This window comes from Cannabis sativa, chromosome 5 (genome assembly GCF_029168945.1).
Source record: "Cannabis sativa cultivar Pink pepper isolate KNU-18-1 chromosome 5, ASM2916894v1, whole genome shotgun sequence".
Taxonomy (NCBI): Eukaryota; Viridiplantae; Streptophyta; class Magnoliopsida; order Rosales; family Cannabaceae; genus Cannabis; species Cannabis sativa.
The window spans coordinates 29,751,827-29,776,336 of NC_083605.1; the positions used below are offsets into that span (position 1 = coordinate 29,751,827).

At 36.8% G+C, this 24,510-nt stretch overlaps 1 protein-coding gene across 1 annotated transcript; it reads left to right on the forward strand.

The window, feature by feature from the left end:
• Window positions 1-8,623: 8,623 nt before the first annotated feature.
• Window positions 8,624-16,177, forward strand: LOC115716090 (26S proteasome non-ATPase regulatory subunit 14 homolog). Its single transcript, XM_030644802.2, has 7 exons — window positions 8,624-8,901; window positions 9,164-9,311; window positions 9,599-9,776; window positions 14,341-14,422; window positions 14,982-15,158; window positions 15,238-15,405; window positions 15,761-16,177. Exons 2-7 carry the CDS (start codon window positions 9,179-9,181, stop codon window positions 15,950-15,952), a joined length of 930 nt encoding a protein of 309 aa, XP_030500662.1. The 5' UTR covers window positions 8,624-8,901; window positions 9,164-9,178; the 3' UTR covers window positions 15,953-16,177.
• Window positions 16,178-24,510: the final 8,333 nt, after the last annotated feature.

A 24,510-nucleotide genomic window follows, 5' to 3' on the forward strand; every position in this document is an offset into this window, starting at 1 on the left:
AGCACAACCATTAATAGACAACTGACCTGTCACAACTGACGGACTAGCATTAGCGTCTGCCAGAGTTATAGTAAAAAGTCGCCCCGGATTCTGAGCAACATTCTTCTTAGGCTCTTCTTTCCTGGCTTGGGGACAATCTCTTATAAAGTGGTCCACCATGCCACACCGGAAACATGCCTTGGCTCGGCACTCACCAAGATGATGCTTCTTGCATTTAGGACATTCTGGATATGATCGGAATGAGGACCCGCGACCCTGACGGCCACCTCTGTTTCCCCGAAATTTTCTATTTCCCCCTGAAGCTCCGGAAGCCTCAGCCTTCCGCTTGTGCTCAGGGTTGCTACTGTCGATCTCCTTACTGACATTACCACCAGCAGGAGGGTTTGATGCCATGGCGGCATCCTTTGCAGCCTGCTCCTTCATTACTTGCTGCTCGGCCTCTTCAACAATTAAGGCCAAGTCTACCACTCTCTTATACAGAGTGTCATGGGATGTGGTAATTTTCAAGTCTCGACTGATTGTAGCATTCAGTCCTCGAACATACTTCTGCTTTCTGGTGAAATCTGTAGGCACCAGATCACCAGCAAATTTAGATAACCGATCGAATTCCAGAGTATACTCGACCACAGACATTTTCCCCTGAGTCAATTTCACAAAATCTTCTTGGTGTGAAGTCCTTACAACCACATTATAGAACTTTTCCTCAAACAGTTTCTTAAACTCATCCCATGTCATCACACTGACATCCCGGGTTTGATTCACTATGTCCCACCAGACGCGGGCATGATCTTGAAACATAAAGGCCGGACAATTTACCCTCTCAGTTCCCGTCACCCCCATATTATCGAGGATACGGGTAACAGTGCTCATCCACAGATCGGCCTTAATAATGTCAATACCTCCCAGAAAAACCGGAGGTTGCAGCTTCACAAACCGCTCGAACACAAAGTCCCAGTGCGGCATAACATACCCTTGGTTACCCACCACTGGCATAGGAGCTGGTGGTAATCCTTGATTAGCTGGGACAGCTTGTTGCCTCAAACGTTGCAACTCTTCTTCTTGACGAAGTATGACACTCTGCATTTCGTGAAACATCTGCTGCCAGTCAGCAGGAGGATTAGCATTAACAGCCTCTGCATTATCCCCAAAATTTTGCGGAGGTGGAGGCGGTGCTGGTGGATCGGTTCGGGTAGCCCCAGGCTCTACTTGCTCGCCCTGTGGTCTGGATGATTGCGGAGGGTCCATTACTAGTACCCCTGTAATCAACAACCCCAGCGAGTTAAGCACCGATACCACACTTACGCACTTGTTGCCTTAAACCCTAACTCATCTATTTACCTCATACATATTTACATAAACAATTAGCATTTATAGCATGGCATCACATAACACATACATACTCTAGATGCTTGCATACTGCCTAAAATGGAAAGCGGTAAATAGATGATCACACATACAGTCAAGTATTTACTCTCAATACTTACTGCACCATGAGTCGAGCTTATCTCTGACGATGAATGTACATGTTCAGCCGGTCTATAGGAAGTTTAAAAACCTTGGCGCTCTGATACCAAATTGTAACGCCCTAAATAATTAGGCACGCTACCCAAAATGCTTATGAAACCCTAATCCCCTAATCGGGATTACTAATTAAAATACCGCAGAATTTAAACTTTTATATTAAACAGACTGAAAATAAACTTGTAATATATTTAAACTTTTCAAAATAGTTAGGATCCCAAAAATATTTACAAACTTATTACAAGTTCTTTCTTACTAGCCGACCTAAGCGGCAAAACAGAATACAAAAGTCAACACTGTTAGACCCATAACCCGCTTGGTCTGATGTGGCGTGAACATGTACATTCTTCGTCTTGCTCCTGAAACTCATGGTTGATCAACCAATGCCTTACCCTTTCCTACACAGTAGAGCACTCGTGAGCCAAGCCCAGCAAGACAGTATAAATCACAATAAATATAATATGCTCATTTACATATGTCTGGATAACACAGACCTAATCACTATATCAACATGCCCATTTATGTCTACGTGGCGTAGGCCTATGTGTTGCGCCCACACATCTAATTAAATCTACGTGACGTAGAACCACGTGTTGCTCTCACACGTCTAAATACATTAAGGCCTTAGAAGTGGTTCATCTCGGTTATGTGTACCAAGTCCAACCTGATTATGCCTTGAACGCATAATCCTTAAATTTTATTTCAATTAACATGCATGGCATTTATACACATATTCCACTAGGGTAATAACCCTAGGCTAACAAACCGTTCCTATAAGGGTAATAACCCTAATCCCAGTTACAATAACTCACATATATCATATTCACATAAGCGCCACTGCGCATACTCTACGTGCAAACCACTGTCTTACCTGTTGTCCAGCAATAGAAGGAGATTCCAAATCCCCGGGTGCTCCTGATCAGGTGCGGGTAATCCTAGTCACACAAATTTGGGATAATTCATACTTAGGGTTAACCCCTGACTTTTAACTCAATAAAATTCAAGCATGGCATTTACAATACAGATAATCACATAGAGCTCGAAAAGAGCTTTCCAACGGTATAAAGAACGTCCCAAACAGAGTCCCGAGTCAAAAGTTATGGCCAAAACAAAATCGGGAAAAAGATGGCTCTCTGCTGCGTTTTATGGCCGCGGGGACCATAAATCTGGGCGCGGCCACTGGGTTCGAAAAACCCAAAAAACCAGATTTTAAGATCTAAACATGCCCACTTTTCCATATAATCGAACCTCAACCAAAACAGGGAGTAAAACACAATTTCATGCTTAAATTCAGCACAGAATATGCATCCCAAAAATTAGATTAACAACCCTCAAGTCAAGCTCAACACTTGAGCAAAATTCAACCTAGAATTCAAGTCCATAACCATGAACATCAAAACCCCAAAACACAAACTCAAGAATAACACTAAAATCAGAACTGCAAACTCAATCAATAACTCATAAATTCTGACCTAAACTCACATTCCATGCTCAATAAACATATATCACGACTAAATTATGCTTTACACACTCTATTCACCAAGATCAACATCAAAATCAAGAACATGCAATTCACAACATCACAACCATTTTCATGTTCTTCTAACAACAAAAATCAGCAAACTATAATTAGAAATAAAGCTGAGAAAACTACCTTAAATTCAGCCCAAAAGCAAGCTCAAAATTCCACAATTGCAAAGCTTTGATTCCACACCAACTTCAAGGAATTTTCCAAACAAATTTTGAAAAATCAAGAGGGTTTGGAAGAGAGAAAGAGGGTCGGATGAGAGAGAGAATTATCCAGAAAATACATTTCATTTCATCAAAATTCCATTTAATTCAAAGTAACCCACTTATGGTCAAATGACCATTTTGCCCTTAAGGCTATAAAACCAACATATTCATTTTCAAGGGCATAAATGCCAAATCACACTCAAATATTGCCAAATAAATTTTGGATTATCACATGTCAAATAAAATGCCAAATAATCAATTCAATTTACATTTTGGGCCCGAACCTGGTGCGGCCCGAAATTCCCCGGTGTGACTATATCGCGCTAACCTGTCAGAACACACCTGAAAAGACAACACAGGCATACTATATAATAATATAGTTCTATTAAGCACGTAATTAAATTAATCTCAACAATTTACCCTTCTGGGGTCATAATTACCAAAATGCCCCTGGCTCACCAACGGGGTCTTTAACATGTTAAATTCATATAATTTCACATATATTGAACTATATAATAATATAATTCCTCAATTAACTCATAATTATCTAGTTAGGGTTTTGCTATTCCTTTTCTTAATCCCGGGTATTACAAACTCATTATCTAATCTTAGACCCAACCTAGCAAAGTTATGAGCAACAACATTAGAATTACGACCCACATACCCTACTTAAAGTCTTGGACTAAAGGATAACGAGTTTTTAATACAAGAAGTAAATCATCCAAAATACTAACATTCCAATTACAACCCTTGAGCTTATCAACTAAAATGTTACAATCAGTCAAGATAGCAGCAACATGCAATCTGATCAGCTAAGACCATTGCACACCAAGCAGAACCGCTTTTACTTCAGCAATTACAGGGGAACATTGCCAACAATCAGTTTAATAATCCCTGCCACAATCTAGTTAGATTCATTAATCACTAGAATTCCAAACTGTGTTTTTTCCTTGCATTGTCGAGAGCTGCATCTGTGCAAATCTGATAACAACCATTCAAGCAATGTACCAAATCAGAGGATGGTATGTTCATCAAACTTTTTTTTCAAGAGAACAACGCTGCTGAGCATCCAAATATTTAAGCGAAAAACTATTACACCAAGCAAAAAGCTCTTGAGGAGGAGTAGCCAAACGATTAAAAAATACATTATTCTGCTAATTCCATAAAGCCCATAAGAAACATAGCAAAATATCAATAAAGAGTTATCTAAATTAGCAAATATATTCTGTATATAGTGCAAAATGTCAAAATGCCTATTAGAATTATAAAAACTAACAAAATCTGAGGCCTTCCAAGATTTCCTAGCTCTAGTGCAATCAAGTAAAGCATAGAGGACACAAAGATGAAAAAATAATATGCCGCTGGGAAAGCAACTCTGCCACAGGGATAGAGTTAGACACCCGCCAAATAAAATGCTTAACTTTAAAGGGCACCTTAGAATTCCATATCTTGGACCAAAAGGATTTTGAGGTTTGAAAGGATGAAGAAGAAGGAAGATCCCTCCCTGATAAAGTAAGATGATATGTCGATTTAACACTAAACACCAGAACTCTCTTTGGCCCAAATAAGATCATCTTTACTTTTTACCCCACAAATAGGAACATCCAAAATTTATTCAACCATACATCCGTCAAAATGGTCTTTAAGTTTATTCAAATCCCATGCCCCAGAATCTTCAATAAAGTATGGAAGCTTGGTAGAAGGAGGCTCAAGATTTTGGACAAAACATTTAAACCTTGTAGTTGGGATCCAATGATCCTGTAACGTATTTATGGTTTCCCCATCTACAACTTTTCAAATCAAACCTGAGGCCAACAGATCCCTTCCCCAAAGGATACTTCTCCAAGAAAATGAGGGATTATGACCAGTCTTAGCCTCTAGAATAGAGGTCTTAGGAAAATAGCGAGCTTTGAGAGTAAAACTAAGCAACGAATTAGGATTATTTAAGATTCGCCAAGCCTGTTTTGCTAGCATAGCTTGATTAAAATGAGTAAGAGATCTAAAGCCTAAACCCCCCACAAATTTAGGTTGACAAACACTTCGCCAACTCTTCCAATGAATTTATTTTGAATCTATTGAAGATCCCCACAAAAATCTAGCCATAGCACCCTCAATATCCTTACAGAGCTTGACATGAAATCGAAGGCAAGCCATAACATAGGGTGGAATAGCCTGCACCACGACTTTAAGAAGAATTCCTTTCCAGCTCTAGAAAAATGTTTGGAGTGCCAATAATGAAGAATAGAGGAGACCTTATCTTTAAGAAAAGAGAAGGAGTGATACTTAGATCGCGACAAACATTGAGGAAGCCCTAGATATTTGCTAATAAAAGGCCTATCTTCCAAATTGAAAGTGGCAAAGAAAACATTTCTAGTATTCAGGGGAACATTGGGGGAAAACAGGATAGAGGATTTGGCAAAATTTATTATTTGACCTGATGCTTTAGAGTAAAATGAAAGAGCATCACTAAGAGCAGCACAAGAGGTTCTATCTGCAGAGCAAAAAATGAGGCTATCATTTGCAAAAAAACAAATGAGTTAATGATGGAGCACGTCTAGAAATAGAGATTCCCTTCAAAAGGTTGCTGTATTGTTTAGCCTTAAGGAGAGATGATAAGCCTTCAACACAAAGAATAAAAGGATAAGGGGATAAAGGATCCCCTTACCTTAGACCCCTAGTCGATTTAATAAGACCTCTAACAACCCCATTGATAAAAAAAGAAATAGTAGAGGTAGAGATACACTTCATAATCAAAGAGACAAAATGTAAAGGAAAATTGAGATGAAACATAATACTCTCAAGAAAATGCCACTCAACCCTATCAAAAGCTTTGACCATATCCAACTTAAGGGCAGCCCAACCTATCTTCCCTTGCCTTCTAGAGTTAATTGCATGAACAACCTCTTGAGTAAGGAGGATATTGTCAAAAATAACCCTACCCGAGACAAAAGAACTCTGGGAAGGTGACACAATTTTGTCTAAAATTAACTTTAGGCGATTAGCAAGGACCTTAGAAATGACTTTATAAACTGTATTACATAAACTAATAGGCCTAAAGTCAAAGATGGAGTGAGCATGTTGCTTTTTAGGAATAAGAATAATGAGAGTTGAATTAATAGAGGAAAAATCAACTCCATTATTAAGACAATCAAGGGCTACATTCACAAGAACCACTCCAAGGGTTGACCAATTTTTTTGAATAGAAATAAGCATTCGGGCCATCAAGTCCAACAGCTTTGTTCCCAGACAAGTGAAAAAGAGCTCTTTTAACTTCACCAGCACTAAAAGACTGTCCTAAGATTGTTGAATCATGGTCATCTAGGGGGGGGGGGTCTCCTAAATGGTCTATGATTTGAGCGGTAGACTCAACATCACATCACTGAGACTGAAAAAGATTAGAATAAGCAGAAATGGCACCACAAATTCCTTCAAAATCATTAACAACATTCCCAGTCTCATCCTTAAGAAACTTTATGGTGTTAATATTTTTCCTATAAGAGGCAAAATGATGGAAGAACTTAGTGTTCTTGTCACCAACATTGAGCTAGGTTACCTTAGCACGTTGGCATCAATAGACCTCCTCCTTATACAAAAAAGCATCCAACTGAGATTGAAGGCTTTTAATTTGACTATTAGTGTTGCTATCCAGGGGATAAGAGTTTTGGAGATCAACTATGGCTTTACTAAGAGCATTTATTTTAGTTTTGAAAAGATTGTTAGCCGAAGCATTTATCCTAGTTTAGAGATGAAACACAAGACTGTTGCTTGTCCAAAGAACTAGATAAAGCCTCTTTATTAGCATTAAAGGGTTGATTATTGGACCAAGACCTCTTAACAGTGAGATAAAAGTCAGGATTCTCAAGCCAGACATTCTCAAAACGAAATCTTTTATTAACAAAATTAAGACAAGTATTATTGTCCTCATGAAGCATAATCTTCAAGGCTCTATGGTCTGAGCCATAAAAAGGTAATTGATAAAGGACAACACTAGGGAATAAATCACACCAATTGTCAGAACCAACAACCCAATCAAGACACTCATAAGTAAAGCCATATTTCTAAGTGAATTTATTTCCAACATAAGGGAGGGGAAAAAGACTAAATGTATATAAAAAACAAGCAAAGGACTTCATATCAACATTGGAATAGAAATTACTACCAAACTTATCACTATGTAAAAGTCAACTATTAAAATCACCCATGATAAACCAAGGGAGATTAAGGGCATTATAGAAAACTTTACGAAGGAGGTTCCAAGTATGATGCCTTTAATTATGTACTAGAGATCCATAATAACCAATAAAATGAAACATACTATTATCATTAAAGCTTATATTACTAATCACGAGAAAGTTAAAATATTAACATAGACATTAAACTTTCATAAAAGCATAAGTCTCCCCCTCCTCCCCCCAAAAAAATATTTCCTAGAGACCTCAAAACCAAAATCAAAACTTAAAAAAGTCTTTAACCCTATCAACCGCTTGGGAAGACAGCCTAGTTTCCACTAAAAAAAGAACCAAAGGTTGATGCTCCTTCACCAGCAGTGAGAGTCTTCGGAATGCACTGGTACTCCCAATACTCCGTGCATCCCAGCTAATGAGGGTCGTTTTTCTGGGCACGTGTGCTTAGCATCACCCGCCTGTTCAGAGTAAAAATAAAATGAAGAGGAGACACCATCTCCTTCACCAACACGAACCCTTTTAAGCAATGATCGTGAAGAACCTCCAACTGAAGCCTTATAAGTGTGAAACGAAGCACGTTTCACTCCAGAGAGTAGGGGTGTTCATTGGATCACATCCAATGGATTTGGACCCATCCGATCCAATCCAATTATTTATTGGATATTGAATTTTTCCATCCGATCCAATCCAATTGAATTGAGTCATCCGATCCGATCCGATCCAATGGATGTATTGGATTGGATCGGTTCCATCCATTGGATGCTTTAACTGGTTTTTTATTAGATTGGATTGGATCCATCCAATGAATCCCATGGATGAATCCAATCCATTTTAACCACTATTTAAGCTAATTTCATTAAAAAAAATATATAAGAAAAAACATAATTTAAAACCTAATAAATAATAAAATAATATATAAAATATTAAATAAAATAATTAAATATATAAAATTATAAATATTAAATATGATTGATTGAACATTGGATGATATTGGATTGGATTGGATCGGTTATCCATTGGATCGGATGTCTCATCCAATATCTGATCCGATCCAATTGGATTTTTAAAATTTGCATCCGATCCGATCTAATTATGATTGGATATCCGATTCTATTGAATCGGTTGGGATTGGATCGGTCGGTTGGAATTGGATTGGATGACTTTCTGCACACCCCTACCAGAGAGTATTTTAAAAACTAAAGAAAAAAATGTGACAAAAAAAGGTATTTTTGTAACATAGGGACATTACCTTGTACCCAAAGCCACCTAAAATCATAAATCTCAATTCCCTTTTCATTTCGCTTGCTTTATGCTCTCTCTCTCTCTCTCAGATCTCGTTCCAGTTCTCTCTCCCGCTTTTTACTTGCTTGCTTCTCTCTCTCTATCTCGCTCGTTCCGTGGGTTCGTCTGCCGTGCCGTGTTTCTGGGCTGTTGGGTTTGTGCGAGGTAGCCTCTGAAAAAGGTCTCTCTCTCTCTCTCTCTCTCTCTCTCATCTCATTGATTTTATAAAATCAGTTCATGTGTTAGGATTTTTCTCAGGTGAACACGGACTTCGGATTACCTCTAGCTTTGATAGGTTATTTCGTGTTTAAAACTTAATGGGGATTGTTATATTATCGTGCACAAATAGGGATTGTTAATGCGTTTTTTTCCTTTTTCTTTTTAACAAATTTGATTTTTTTTCTTCAAGGGAAAGTGCTTAAATATATTTTTTTTTCTTCAAGGGGAAGTGTTTATATATGGAGAGGCTTCAGAGAATGTTCGCCGGTGCCGGAGGAGCTTTGGGCCACCCTCCGCCGGATTCTCCCACCCTCGATTCCTCTGAGCAGGTCTACATCTCATCCCTCGCCCTTCTCAAGATGCTCAAACACGGTACTTTATTTCGCTGCATTCTGCTACTTTATTTCGATTCAAATCCTATTTTTGGTTCAGTTTTTTCCCCCGTTTTTTACTGTATACACATAGTAGAGCACGCCCCTATTAGGGTTTGTCTTCAATATTACCTTCTCTTTTTCTCTTTTGAATCTAATAACAGATTAGGGTTTCGAACCCCTAAAAATGAGTGCAATGTTCTTTTATTTAACCAACGGGTTTAACTGTGTTTTGAAACATAATTAAATATTTTTACGTGCTTGAATGGAATTTGGGTGTCTTTTTAGGGAGAGCCGGTGTTCCGATGGAAGTAATGGGTTTGATGCTTGGAGAGTTCGTGGATGAGTACACTGTTCGTGTCGTTGATGTATTTGCAATGCCTCAGAGTGGTACTGGTGTTAGCGTTGAAGCTGTAGATCACGTATTCCAGACCAACATGCTTGATATGCTTAAACAGACCGGGCGGTATATTTATACTTTCATGCTGATTATTTTTTTTCTTATTTATGTGATTACTGAACGTGGGTGTTTTCTAAAATGACTCATGTCTTGTTTCCCAAATTGATTTTTACAATCTGAATTGCTTAACGTATAAACTAAATCAAATGCTTCAGAAAATATTAGAGAATTATAATACTTCTTATATCTTAAATCATGAACTTACTGCCAATCATTTCTTATTATTACGAGGACTATAAGTTTTTGTAAGTGTATCTCAATAATATCAAGTAACAAAAATAGAAAATAAAAAATTTATTTAGAGAAAAGGGGAGAAACTTTATTGAATCGCTCACTAAAACAATATCTTCTAGGATATTTGAGAGACCTGGTTTCTCTCATAGCTAAGACTTGATACATCCCAACCCCTTTGGTTTCATCCCCTTTAAACCTCAACTTTCCTTGGTTTCATCCCCTTTAAACCTCAACTTTCCCTTGTTTCATCCCCTATAAACCTCACAACTTTCCCAAAACAGATAAGGAAACAACACAAAATAAAAAAGAAAGTAAATGCATACCATTGTGTAAATTAATAATAGTATTACTAAAAGTTTCCCAAACTATTTCTTTCACCAGACTCATTTACCACGGTTCTTGCATAGGGGAACCGAATTGACCATGTTCTAGTGAGAAACGTGCTCTCTGATGCCTTGTTGCAAATCAGCAATAATTTTGGAAAGGAAAATGTCTTTGTCAATTTCTTGTTGCACAACACCCCAATCAATCCCTTGAGATACAAGTAGATTTTTTAATTCCATAGGTTGATTGACTCTCGACTAAGCATCTACAACTCAAATGCCAAAATTATACTGCATTAATTTTGCCATCCAACGTTGATGCTCTGTAGCGAAAATACGTTGCTCCAACAATACGTTGCTCCAAATTTTAAACTTTGCTGAACTGTGTGCACTGCAAATCTCATTCCCAATAGGTATGGTTGCCACTTTTGAATGGCAAAGACGAAAGTCATTAGCTCTTTCTCATAGATTGACCTCAATGTAGCTTGTGTACCCAAAACATGACTGTAAAAAGCCACCATTCGTTGCTCTTGCATCAAAACAGTCCCCACACCATATTTTGAAGCATTAGTTTCCACAATAAAAGTGTTGTCAAAGTCTGGAAGAATTAACATTGGAGCGGTGGTCATGGCTTGCTTAAGAGCCTCAAAAGCCAAAATTGTTGCATCACTCCACCGAAACTTATCTTTCTTTAATTGTTCTATTAATGGCCAAGCTATCTCATTGTAACCTTTCACAAACATACGGTAATTCCTCGTGAGTTTTAAGAACCCTGTAATTGTTTAATATTTTTTGGCATCATCCATTCAAGCATGGCATGTATCTTGCTTCAGTTGACTGCCACTCCATCTCTAGAGATTATGTGGCCCAAACAGTCCAATTTTGTCCGAGCAAAAGAGGCACTTATTTCGGTTGGTGTAAAATTTATGCTTGTAGAGAAATTGTAGAACAATGGACAAATGTTGCACATGATCGGCCAAACAACGACTGTATACTAAAATATCATAAAAAAAAATACCAACAGACAACGTTGTATTAAGGACGAAATGTCATTCTTTGCTGCCTGAAAAGTGGTTGGGTGTTGGTCAAATCAAACAGCATAACCAGGAACTCGTAACGCCCGTCATGTGTACGAAAAGCCGTCTTTAGAAATCTTCTAGTTGAATATGATTTTGTTGGTATACCGATTTTAAGTCAAGCTTAGAAAAAATTGTGACACCATTGGGGTTCATCCAAAAAGTTCATCAATCATTGGAATGGGAAATTTCTTAGGTATGGTTTCACGATTCAGGACCCGGTAGTCCACACAAAATCTCCAACTTCCTTCTTTTTTATGAACTAACATAACTGGGCTAGAGAACAGACTTACACTGGATTGAATGACCCCAACATGTTGCATTTCTGTCACTAATTGTTCAATAGCATCTTTTTATGTTTGGGGGTACCGATAGGGACGAACGCTGATGGGTGACATGCCTTTTTAATAGAGTGCTCTCGGCCGCGTACAGGTGGTAACTCCATTGGCATCTCATATGCATGGCTCGCCTCCTCTAGTAGTACTTATTCAATTTCAAGTGGAATGGGAAATATCTTAGGTATTGTTTCACGATTCAGGACTTGGTAGTCCACACAAAATCTCCAACTTCTTTTTTATGAACTAACATAACTGGGCTAGAGAATAGACTTACACTAGATTGAATGACCCCAACATGTTGCATTTCTTTCACTAATTGTTCGACAACATCTTTTTATGGTTGGGGGTACCGATAGGGACAAACGCTGATGGGTGACGTGCCTTTGTAATAGAGTGCTCTCGGTTGCGTACATGTGGTAATTCCATTGGCATCTCAAGTACATGCCTCGCCTCCTCTAGTAGTACTTATTAAATTTCAAGTGGAATCTCTTGGTCTCCTTCAATTATAGATACTTGCCCTAACTCAATTAGCAATTCATGACCTTCATGCTTAATGAGCCGCATCATGGATTTCAGCGAAACAAGTCTTATGCATAGCTGGATCACTTTGTAATTGTACCCCTGTATCTTCCAATTTATATGGGTCATGCCTAGTGTTTCCAACCACTGCACTCCCATAATAAGATCAGTATTTCCCATTTCCAACGGCAAAAAATCTTCAACAATCTCCACACCTTTTATTGTCGTGAGCACCCCTTTACTATTCCTTGGGTTTTAGTACCCTAACCTGTTCCGACTCCATAAGGCGTTGTCTTTATATTGGGCAGCTTCATGATATTAATTAGCACATTTGAACATTTGAGATGAAATTATGGGTCACACTGCTGTCAATTAATACCACTACAGCTTGTGTGCTGATCTGTCAAACTAACTTTAAGGTTTTGGGGGCTGTAAGATCCGCCACCTACTGGAGAAAGACTTCCAGAGCCTGATTTTTCAGGTTCATGATGCTCTAGCTCTTCTTCATTCTCTTCTAAATTGTCAATGGAGTCTTCTTCATTATCAAACGGAACATCTTGCACCAATATAACTTGTAATTCTCTTTTCTTACAATGATGTCTTGAAGAATATTTTTCATCATACCTGTAACACAAATCTTGGGCCCTTTTTTGCTGGAGTTTAGTTTCTGAAAGTCTACGATATTTGGAGTCTTATCCAAGAGAAGTCGTGCGAGAAGTCTCTTTCGGTGTCATGTTGTTTGAAAATGGGTTAGGCTGCTCTTGGTTACAATTTGTATTCAAATGTTGGGCCCCTAATTTTTTTCAATCCTTTGGCCAATTCCATGCGCTGTTCAACCCCATTTGGTCCAAACACACGTGCCCTATCTCTATTTTGAGTCCATCGACTCCAGAACCAATTCAGATTTACCCTCCAATGACGGTGCCAACAGCTCAAAATTTTTGCGATATTCTCATACGGTTTCTAAACTCTCCGCCTCAGTCATACGGTGAATAACGAAGTATCGTTCAGCCTTAAGAATCCAGCCGTCCGATTTTGACCGTCGAAGGTGGGCAGTTTTATTCTTCTGGGTCTAATGTCCAACCTTGGAGCCCTAACTTTAGGCTTATACCCACCAAAATTACTGCTGCTGCTGTCCCCATATTAATATGTTCTTTCCCTCGGCAGAAGTTGTGGTGCATCAGTTCTTACTGGTGCTTTTCCTGTTGCTGATATTTGTCCCTTTCATCAATAATTGTCTCATTCTCGTTCTTCCTGGAGTTATATAAACTGATCAAAGTGATCAGCCAAGGCAGCCAGCACTTGTTCAATGGCAGGTAACTTTTTGAGATCTTCTTTGATAATCCCAATTTTGTTCTGCACCCCACTGATCTTTTCTTCGAGTGCCTCTACTCTTCCCTCCATTCGTGTTATCCTTGGTCCCAATTGTTGCTATGATACCAATTGATGCACTGTGGTAGTGTATCTCAATAATATCAAGTGACAGAATTAGGAAATATAAAATTTATTCAGTGAAAAGAGGAGAAACTTTATTAAATTGCTCACTAAAACATTCTCTTCCAGGATATTCGAGAGACCTGGTTTCTCTCCAGAGTTAAGGCTTGATTTACATAAAATGTGACATCCCCAACCCCTTTGGTTTCTTCCCTTTTAAACCTCACAGCTTTCCCAAAACAGATAAGGAAACAGCTCAAAAACAGATACAAAGTAAATGCATAATTGTATGTAGATTAATAATAATATTACTAAAAGTTTCCCAAACCATTTTTTTGACCTGACCTCTCATTTACCTCGGTTCCTCCTTGCATGGGTTAACTGAATTGGAGGTTTATCATAATGTTGTCTAGTGTGAGTGTCTACGTCTATAGAAGACTAAGTGAAATTTTCCAAACAATTTTATGGAAGCTATCTAGTTTAGTAGTAGTTCGTTAGAGGGTAAAGCTTCAATGGAGAAGATGCCTCTTTTAAATTAGTTCATTGCTATTCTATTTGAGTTTATTTTCTTTTTTGCTGTTATAGTTGGCTTTTTAATCTTATTGCTGCTTCCTATTATCATATTTTATTTTGGTTCATGGTTCAGACCGGAGATGGTTGTTGGGTGGTACCATTCACATCCTGGGTTTGGCTGTTGGCTTTCTGGTGTGGACATTAACACACAGCAGGTATTTACTTTCTTTTTATCGTTTCAGTATAGAAATTGCACAACTGTTTATAGAGTGGCATTATCAAATGTTGAATTATGATTTGTTCTTATAGATATCTAAATCTTCAATATTCAGAAAATTATTATTCTCTCTATTAACAAAGCAAGTTATACGGACATTTTGTTTCTTTAGACTGAATATATTTGAATGGATTGCATTTACTCTGCTGACTTTATGCATGTTTTTTTTTTTGGTTAAATCTACATAAATTTAACAATGATGAGTCTGATAAGTAGCTTTTAGATATAGAATGTATTTTCTGACCTACTTTATGACTGTAATAAAGCTGTGTTGAAAATTGAACGTGTGGTTCTGTGAATTGCTTTAGTTCTCATTTGGTCTTTTGTAACTCTTCTAAGCATGGTATAAGGAGTCGAATATTGATGAGTAGGTGTTAGTCCTACAGATTATTTGTGTACAATGCTCTGATGAATTCTCCTATATTAGGAGTCGAATACTATTCCTCAATTGTAATTTATTATCTAGACACTATAATTCATTGACAAATCTTATGTAGAGTTTTGAAGCATTGAATCAACGCGCTGTAGCTGTTGTGGTGGATCCGATTCAAAGTGTAAAAGGAAAGGTGGTGATTGATGCTTTTCGCTTGATCAACCCACAAACTATGATGCTTGGCCAAGAGCCACGTCAAACCACTTCCAATCTTGGCCATCTGAATAAACCATCCATTCAAGTGAGTTTTAAGGACAAATGACTAGATTTATTTTGTACTTGTAGGTTATAGCCTTCTGACATTTCATTATCTCTCTCAGGCCTTGATCCATGGTTTGAATCGCCACTACTACTCCATAGCTATTAATTACAGGAAGAATGAGCTTGAGGAGAAGATGTTGCTGAATCTTCATAAGAAGAAATGGACTGATGGTTTAACACTTAGGCAATTTGACACTCACTCCAAAACAAATGAGCAGACAGTTCAGGTGAGTGGAAGGTCGCTAGTGTTAGTAGTAATAATGTTAGTGTTTATCTTTTCAGGTAAAAAAAAATTTCAACCATGTCTCTGTCCAGCATGTTAGAGAAACTCATTATATAGTGAAAAACAGGGTATGATTAAAAAAAATTCTCAAATTGCAAGGAATATTTAATGTACACGGAAAACCTTTCCATGACTGTCTTGATTTTTTGGTGGCATATTTACTTTTGGTCTCCTGGAATAGCTTACCCTATTGGACCTTGATCATATATTTTTTTTTTCGAAAGGAACATCGATCAGAATCAGATGCTTGCTTTCTTTACTTATGACCGTCGTCTGATTATTGTTTTGTGTATGTTCAGGAAATGCTAAGTTTGGCGGTTAAATACAACAAGGCAGTACAGGAAGAAGACGAGTTGCCACCAGAGAAGCTTGCTATTGCAAATGTGGGAAGACAGGATGCAAAGAAGCACCTAGAAGAGCATGTCTCTAATTTGATGTCTTCGAACATCATTCAAACTTTGGGAACAATGCTCGACACTGTTGTCTTCTAGAGTTCCTAAACAACACAAAAGCCTTAATATTCCAAGATGATCATGTAGCTCTACATTCTGTTTCTGCTTACATTTGTCTTACTAAAACTAGTCTATAGACACGAGGGGCATGTTTGGAGTGTTGGACAAGAGGTTGTTGTCTTTACCTATGTTAGGTGTTTTATTTTGGATATAAAAGGATTGGATAATATCAATTGGATTAGTCTCATGACAGCATTCACATCAGTTTTTCCATTTTATCTTTTAAAATATATTATTATTATTATTTTTATCTTAAAATTTTATATCAAACTTTACATTAGCTTTTCTATTTTTCTTCTCCAAATCATTGAAATATTATATTTTTATATACATTTTATTAATTAAAATAAATGAGATATTGACAAAAAAAAAATTAATTTAGAGATAAAAATAGAAAAGTGAAATGAGATAGTATTAAAAAATGTTAGAAGGATTTCTATCTCTTCTCTACATGTAAAGAATGATGGAACTGAAGAGAGTGCTTTGAGAAGGGGATTATATTAACCCACCCAGAGGATGAGTTAAAATAGTCCCACGTATAAATGTTATGTAGATTATACATTTTATTAAAATATTATTTTCTACTTTTTTTAAAAAATATTTAAAATTTTGCATTCTTCTATCAGAATGCAACTCATCGGAAATGGAAGAATCTTATCACGGGTATAACTAATAGTGATATGATTTGAGTGGAGACGCCGACGGGTATTGTGAGTATCTTTGAGCAATATTTTGGAGTTTTGTTTACATCTTACTAGCTTCTTATGGATACTATGGATGGACCAGGTTGCTTATTGACGTAAATTTTTGGCCAACTCGTTCGTAAGTATAGACGAGATGAAAGTTAGAAGTAACTAAGTAAAATAGAGAGCACACAAGAATTTATAGTAGTTCACTGTGTCGCGACAGTATTGGAGCTACGTCTACTTCGAGTTTTTATTCTCACGAGAATGATTATAAGAAAGATAGCTAAGTCTGAAAGTTCTAATTTCTAGAGAGAGATGCTCTGACCTTATGAGTATTTTTCTTAATGTGAAAAATTAACTAGTGGAGCTCTCCTTTTATAGGAAAGAAGGTCTTATTAAAATAATAACAAAATATGAAAAAAAAATATGAAAAAAATACATTTAGGCTATTTTTTTGACCATTGATTATGATCTAACAGTCAAATTCTTTGGAGGCCGATTGCCAATCTCTAGAGCTTGTGTTGCGTCTATAGGACCCACTTTGGGTAAGTTGTAGCTTAAATTCGTAACTCTCATGAGGACAAAATTTGGACTTGATAACTTCAGAATTGCAATTGGAGCGTGAGACATAACTTGATGGAGCATTGAAAGAGCTTCAAAATGCAAGTTGAGTCTAACGAATCAATATTGAGAGTTATGACTATTTTACTGAAGGCTGCTCTGAAACTAGCACCCAAGTTGACATCTAGGGCCCAGGTTGACATATGTTCTAAGGAAAAAACATGTTGAGGGTGCACTTTTTGACGCTAAGTGATATTTTGACATCACTTAGCTAGTTTCTATGTTTTGGTGAAGTTATTCACTAGTTCTCGGAGATGTTGCTATTCCGCAGTATCAGAAGACTCGAAACTACCCGATTCGAGACTAAGTCACTTTTTCGAAAAAGTGAAAATATGAAGTTGTGAATTTGACTTGTCTGAGTTCATAGCTCTCATATACTATGAAAAACTAGACGAACGCTTGACACGTAATCGGATCGATAAGCAGAACCCAGCGCACCAGGTCACATGTCAACCTGGGCACTGATGCTTTAACTAGAGCTTCCGGGATGTCGTTTGATACTTCCAAGGTTCTTGAAATTGAGGATGAGGTCTCCTTCACCATTTTTGACCATGTTGGAGAGAATTCTCGGAGCTGAATTTGCATTTGGATGATTGAAACCAGTGCACCAGGTTGATTGTCAACTTGGGGGCTATGCCTAGCACCAGGTCAACCTGGGCGCTGGGCTCAGCTTTCATGCCCTCGATATTCTCATTTTCTTCCTGAGCTTTCTTGTATCTTCATTATTTCTGATGATGAAAAAAATTCCCTTAACACTTTTTCGGGAATATGATTGGAAACAACCTAGGTTGACAAATTGTCAACAGCACCAAGTGTCAACTTGGGTGCTGGATCTAGTTTTAGGCCACCAATTGGTTCCGTTTGATTCTTGGAAACATTTGTATCTTAATCTTTGACAAAAATAGAGAATATGCCAGGAATAATTCTCAAATTAGCTCCTTGGAAATGGCCCTGGTTGACAAAATGTCAACTTGAGCGCAGGGCTAGCACCAGGTGTCAACCTGCGCGCTGGGCCCGCTTCTAGCCTCCAGGTTCGTCTGTTTCTTCCCCCAAAGCACTTGTTTCCTCATTTTTTATGAAGACAAATAAAATCCTCAGGAAAATTCTTTAGTTTGAGCTTGGAAGTGCCCCAGGTTGAAAAAAATGTCAACCTAGGCGTTGGGTGCCTGGGGCACCTGGTGCTCTGAGTGCTAAAAAATGAAAGTGCTCCGAAGCTCATTGTGATACCTCAAATATGTTTGTGACATATCTAATTCATGTCCTAGTATAAAGTTTGATCCATTTGCACTAAGACGGTCCTGAAAACTGAAACCCTAGTTAGGTTGTCAACCTAGGCGATGGGTGAAACCCTAGGCGCCCAGGTTGACTTCTGAGGTGTTGTTTCATGTATTTTCAGTTCATGGGCCTTAGACTTGGATGCTTCATGTCTTTAAGGTACAGAATAGTAAAAATTAGTGAGTGAGAAACAACTTGGTGCGATCTAAACACCCATCTCGGAGTTCTTGAAGTTAACCTGGGTTCAGGGCTAAGGACCCCTCCCAGGTTGACTGCCATGACTCAAGACTACTCAACTTCAAGATATTTTCTTTCTTGCCACATGTTAAACATTGATGTCCATGTTGGAAAATCTTTTACTATTATCTTAATTTAATACTCATGTATGTTGAATTATGACTAATCTAACACCTTAATATGGAAAACCTAAAACAATAATATAAACACATAAGGATTATAGAAAACCTTACATTGGTGCAGTAGAATATTATGTCTCATTCTGTCTATAGCTGAGTATTATTAAGATTTGAACCTGGATCTTCTCCTCCTTCGATTGCGTTCATCACAGTCTTCCACAAAAGCCTGAGTATCAACTTGAATAGTGTGGGCTGATACTCAAACACCTTTGAACAATATTTGAGATAGTTTTTCTTAGTAAATTTCAAAATTCAAGAGAAGAAGAAGAAGTGACATTAACTTTTTCAATTCTCTTCTCTTTCTTTATATAGGCGTTCACTTAGAGTTAGCTTTAGATAAATTGTACTAATTAACAAATAAAACTATATTTCTCTTTTTTCTCATAATTGCCCTAACTTGGTAAAAAAATCCTAAATAAGATATAGTCTATTTTCAAATTCTAACTAACTTATTAAATTGATTAATTGAGTCTACAAGATGATATTCTCCCAAAAAATATGGGGACCATGGGGCTATGTAACAAATCTCTTAATAAGTAGATCCAAAACTTATCGAGTAAATTTCCTATCTTATTAATTTCTCTCGACTCCACTATAGATTTGGAATTGTACTCCTAATTACATGGTACACTCTATATACCAATTATAGATATGCTATCAATTATCCATTATTTCAATCACAACAATCATTGATCCTCTATAGACGGTTCACATTGAGTAGGGACAAAATTACCGTTTTATCGTTCAATGTATTTTATCCTTAAAACACTTAGCTACATGTAAATGATATTATAGGAAACTAATATAATTATCAAAATGAGCACTCTATCATTTATCACGTTAAGCTAAGCTCTAAGGAAACCATCATTTCACTTCTAATAGGCATATAAGCTATACATGTCCATATCTATAGTTAACACTCCTACTCAATTACTCTACCGAGTTGCCAAGATGTAAGTATTATGCCTACATATAAGCTATCACAAGCAATTCAAAGAACTCGTGCAATATATTAAGCTAGAGCTTAACCATCTCAGGATTGAGATCAAATGATTTATGATCAACTAAGTGATATTGACTTAGAAAAAATATAACGGTAAGTTTATGGTATCTTTTCCATTGTGAATATCGGTCCAGTCCGGTGCATAGTCGACACATCCGATGCTAGTTTACTTTACTGATGCCTTGGAAAAGACATTCCACTTATCCAAGTGTAAGTAAACCCCATCATTGATTATCATGTCAGTGTAAATTTAGTGAATTGATAAATCGTGGAACTAAATAATTTGAAACATATAATCATACTTTCCACTGTGATGATATCACTATAATTTTGAATAATGATATGCTCAGAATTTAATAAAACTTATATATTAAACATATAATCATGTATAAAATATGTGAACAAAGCATATGACAAGGTCAAGATATGATTTCTAATTTTTATTGAAAGTGAATAAGATTATAATAAAATTGGGTTTTATTTAGGGCATAAAATTTCAAAAAACTCCCACTTGCACTAATATAAAACTAAAAGTGCATTTCAATTTAATCTCATATACTTTATGTCCTAATCAAATACAGTATTTGGCATAAACTATGTAATAGTATCTGATAGGTTGTATTCGATATCAACCTTCTCCACCATCACATTTTTCTTAGTTAATAAATTCATGATTTTGCGAATTCCCCATCTATATATTTTCCTCCTCTTAGGGTATAGGATTCTTTACTATTTGGCAATTGCACTTGTGTTATCATGGAGTCACACTAGCAATCATTCCATGTCTAGAATTATGCCTAAGTCTGTATCGAACATTCTCGAGTCTCAATAATTCCCTAATTTCCTTTAGGGAGGCCTTATTATTCAGCCTTACTGGTAGACTTAGTAATTTTGAATTGATTTTTACACTTCTCCAAAATTCACTGCTCCACCCCTAGGGTAATCACTATCTCTTAAGTAGATTATTAGCATTGATGCAAGTCTAGACACCTGAGTAGGTATAGCCTATGGGTTTTGAAACACCACATTTATCAACTAACATATATTTTCTCTTTTTGTATTTCAGGATATATTTAATTATTTTTCAATGTTCATTTTTCAGTTTTGATTGATATTACTCACAACTCTCACTCAATAGTAGATCTCTGGCCTAGTGCATACAAGATCGTACATAAGACCTCCTACTATTGATGCATAGGGTGTAACACCCTAACTAGCATAGGCGTGTTGACGTGATTTTAAACGTACTGTGCAGCTCGTTGCTAATCAACGAGGTTAATGAAAATCGTGATTAATAAAAATTTTGCTATTTAATTAAAACTTATAATATAACATACAAAATATTTTGGGATCCCGTTTATAAAATACTTTACAAAAGTTTACTAGTTCTTTACAAAATATTTGTCGCCCAGCGACTAACTACAAAAGCACTGTTGTCCCGAGGATGGTACGCTCCAGGCCTAACCGCCCCGACATGTACAATCTTCATCTGCTCGTCCTCACGGTTCCTCAGCTTTGGCCTTGCCCTTACCTACACATAAACATAGCACTGTGAGTCGACAAACTCTGTAAGAAAAGCATAATATAATAAACATAATAAATCCCGGGTTATAGCCAAGCGCCCATACACCAGACCGTAACCCTAACTGAATCAGGGACGTCCATGACAAAGTATGATTAACCACGAATCCAGTCTATACTCGGTACTCTAGTTGTACCGATGTGGTAGCAGTTAATTCATACTATCTCATAGCCTAGCATATATCTGTTGGCATCTCGGTGCAACTCTATGTACACCTCACTGTTGCCCTGATATGCTAATCTGGCGACTATATAAAATTTGCCTAACATATATCTAATATGTTAATCTGATGGCAACTGACATGTACGCTAAACATGTATAAGCATATGCATGACATTATACTAATCTTACCTCGATTCCGAATTTAGGTGTGCCGGTCAACCTGAGTGGAACAATCTGCTCGGCGAATTACAGGCTCCTAAATCATAATAATAACAACACTGATAAGTGACATGCTAAATCACTTCCCGGGGACTTAAACTAAAAACTAAAAGTTTCCCTATCGATAAATAGCATGGCAATACCCTAAACAACATAAAAATGGGAAGAACTAGGGTTCCTAAATTTGCCCCAACCGGTAGACCGGTTCCTCAACCGGAATTCTAGTTCTGGGAGGAAATCCTGGAAGCCAACCGGAATTTCAGTTCCTCCAGGCCTCTCTGAACCGGAATTCCGATACAGTGCAGGAAACACTAAAAATTCCATATCTCAACCAATTCAACCCCAATCCACTCCAAACTTTCCAGACCTGATCTAAACATCCTAGAGGTAAAAAACAAAGCAATAAAACAAAGCTTCATGCACCATAACAAAATTCACCATTGATGAGTCAAGCTTAAGTTCAAAAACTCAAAGCTTGCTCATCCAACCAATTTTCTATCAAAACCTGTTTAGATTACCATTACCTTAAATAATCATAATATAACTGTAGAAAACATCCCCAAACACAAATAACATTCACAGAAACTAAACTTGCACTAATGAGCCAAGCTTGAGTTCAAAACTCCAAAGCTTGCTCCAACAACATAACAGCCACTAAACCAAGCATAAATCAACATGAAAACCCATAATCAAGCCTCTGAATTCAACAATAAACAACTACAACAACTACAACAAGTACAACTCAAAGCATGCAAAACTCCATTCCCTTAAAACCCAAGAAATCAAGAACAAAATGCAAGAGACTTACCAAGAGTTTGAGATCACTAGAATCTTGTTAAAATCAGCTGGAGAACACACAAAGAATCCCCAACCTTAGCTGCTCTAGGCCGAAAGAGAGAAAGAAAGAGTTTGAGAGTGAAAAATGAATTGGTTTTTCCTTTCTTTTGATTTTTGATAAAATGATAAAATGACTTGATTATCTACTATATTCAGCCTATTATTTACATAAAAATCTGATTATAACTTAAAATAAAGTCCACTAAAGGACAAAACATAAATGGGCAAAAAGACCATTTCGCCCCTCCCACACTAAAAGGGTTAAAAAAAACACTATAGGGTATTTTGGGAAAACTCTAAATTCCCGACTAATTCTGACATTCCCAATGTCTAACAATACCGCCCCGCTAAACTAAAATACTAAATTGTGATTCTAATGAGCCATACACCGCGTTCCATGTTGCCGGACACCGAAATGCAAAATTATGAAATTTCACTATATGACATAAAAATGCATTCTGAATTCAAATAAATCAACGTAAATAATTATTTAAATATCAATAAATAATTTTCTTAATTAAGCCCTATTTATCTGCTAATTTCCGAATTTAAATCAAGCGGTCTTTACATAGGGAATCTTTTTATTGGCCTTTATCTTTTTTGGAGTACCTAGAAACAATTCCTAAGATAAATAAACTCTATGTTTGGAAGTCAAGTAACCTCCATTAGAGTTAGCCATTTGAAAAACTCTCTAGCACCTTACTAATGTATGCTGCTTGAGATAGAGTAAGTAAATTACCAAATATACCACAAGCTATAGGTTTTTATGTTCTCATCAAACCCTTGATACTAGGAATGAGAAGTTTGCTTAAGTCCATTGAATAGACTAAGCATGGTTTCCCATCTTATCCTTGTATATTGAAAACTCTAGGTTGCTCCATGTGAATGGCTAAACCATAGTTCTCTACGCTTTGAGTCTTAGTTCCTTATTAGGACTATCCATTTCTTGTTTGAGCAAACAATGAATCTCCATCACTAGTGTCACCCAAGTAATAACAAGGTGGGTTCTACTATGACAAGGTATAACAATTATGTGTCTAGGAACTTCAGTGGTATAGACCTCTTCGTGTTATCTGCGTTTCTGGCATTGGACACGTGAAATCCAAGTTAGCATCCAAGGTCCATTAGTGGGACCCTCAAGAAAGGTTAAGTGGGCCAAGCCAATTTGGATAAGTCCTTCTAGGAACGTATCTCAGATCCACAATCATAAAACCTTCTACGCTGTGAGCTGTACCCGAAAGCATATTCAAGAACTTCATTGGTATCAATTTCTATTACTACAGTAACAAGTTAATTGGAACAATTACATGATCAAGAATAAGTTCTAATAGTTTGCTAATTTGTTCATTATATTACATCCACGTCTAATCAAAATATGTGTGTCATAGAGATACTGTGGTGTATTGAGTATAGTCTAGAGTTCAAAATTAAAAAGAATTTGAACTACATATGTCAATAACTTCTTCCACCCCTAAGTGTTATAGAGATCCTGTGGAGTTATGAATATAATCTAGAGTTTAAAAGATATAAAAGATCGTTGAACTGCATATATTACTTCTTAACATCTTCCACCCCTATCAGATCAAAAGATCTTTAGTTAAACAAAATTTTAATAATTTCTTAAGAATTATCAATTATTCATAAACATTGAATTTAAATTCTAAGTATTTATGTGGTATTATCTCTTTGCAGAGAATAATATACCATAGATTTTGCATCAATAATAAAACAGAAAC

Bases quoted from the DNA above. Each gene is read 5' to 3' on its own strand.
- LOC115716090 (XM_030644802.2), top strand. From the start codon at position 9,179: ATGGAGAGGCTTCAGAGAATGTTCGCCGGTGCCGGAGGAGCTTTGGGC. The intron at 9,777-14,340 runs GTATATTTATAC...TTCATGGTTCAG, and splicing joins ATGCTTAAACAGACCGGGCG to ACCGGAGATGGTTGTTGGGT. The intron at 14,423-14,981 runs GTATTTACTTTC...AATCTTATGTAG, and splicing joins TGGACATTAACACACAGCAG to AGTTTTGAAGCATTGAATCA.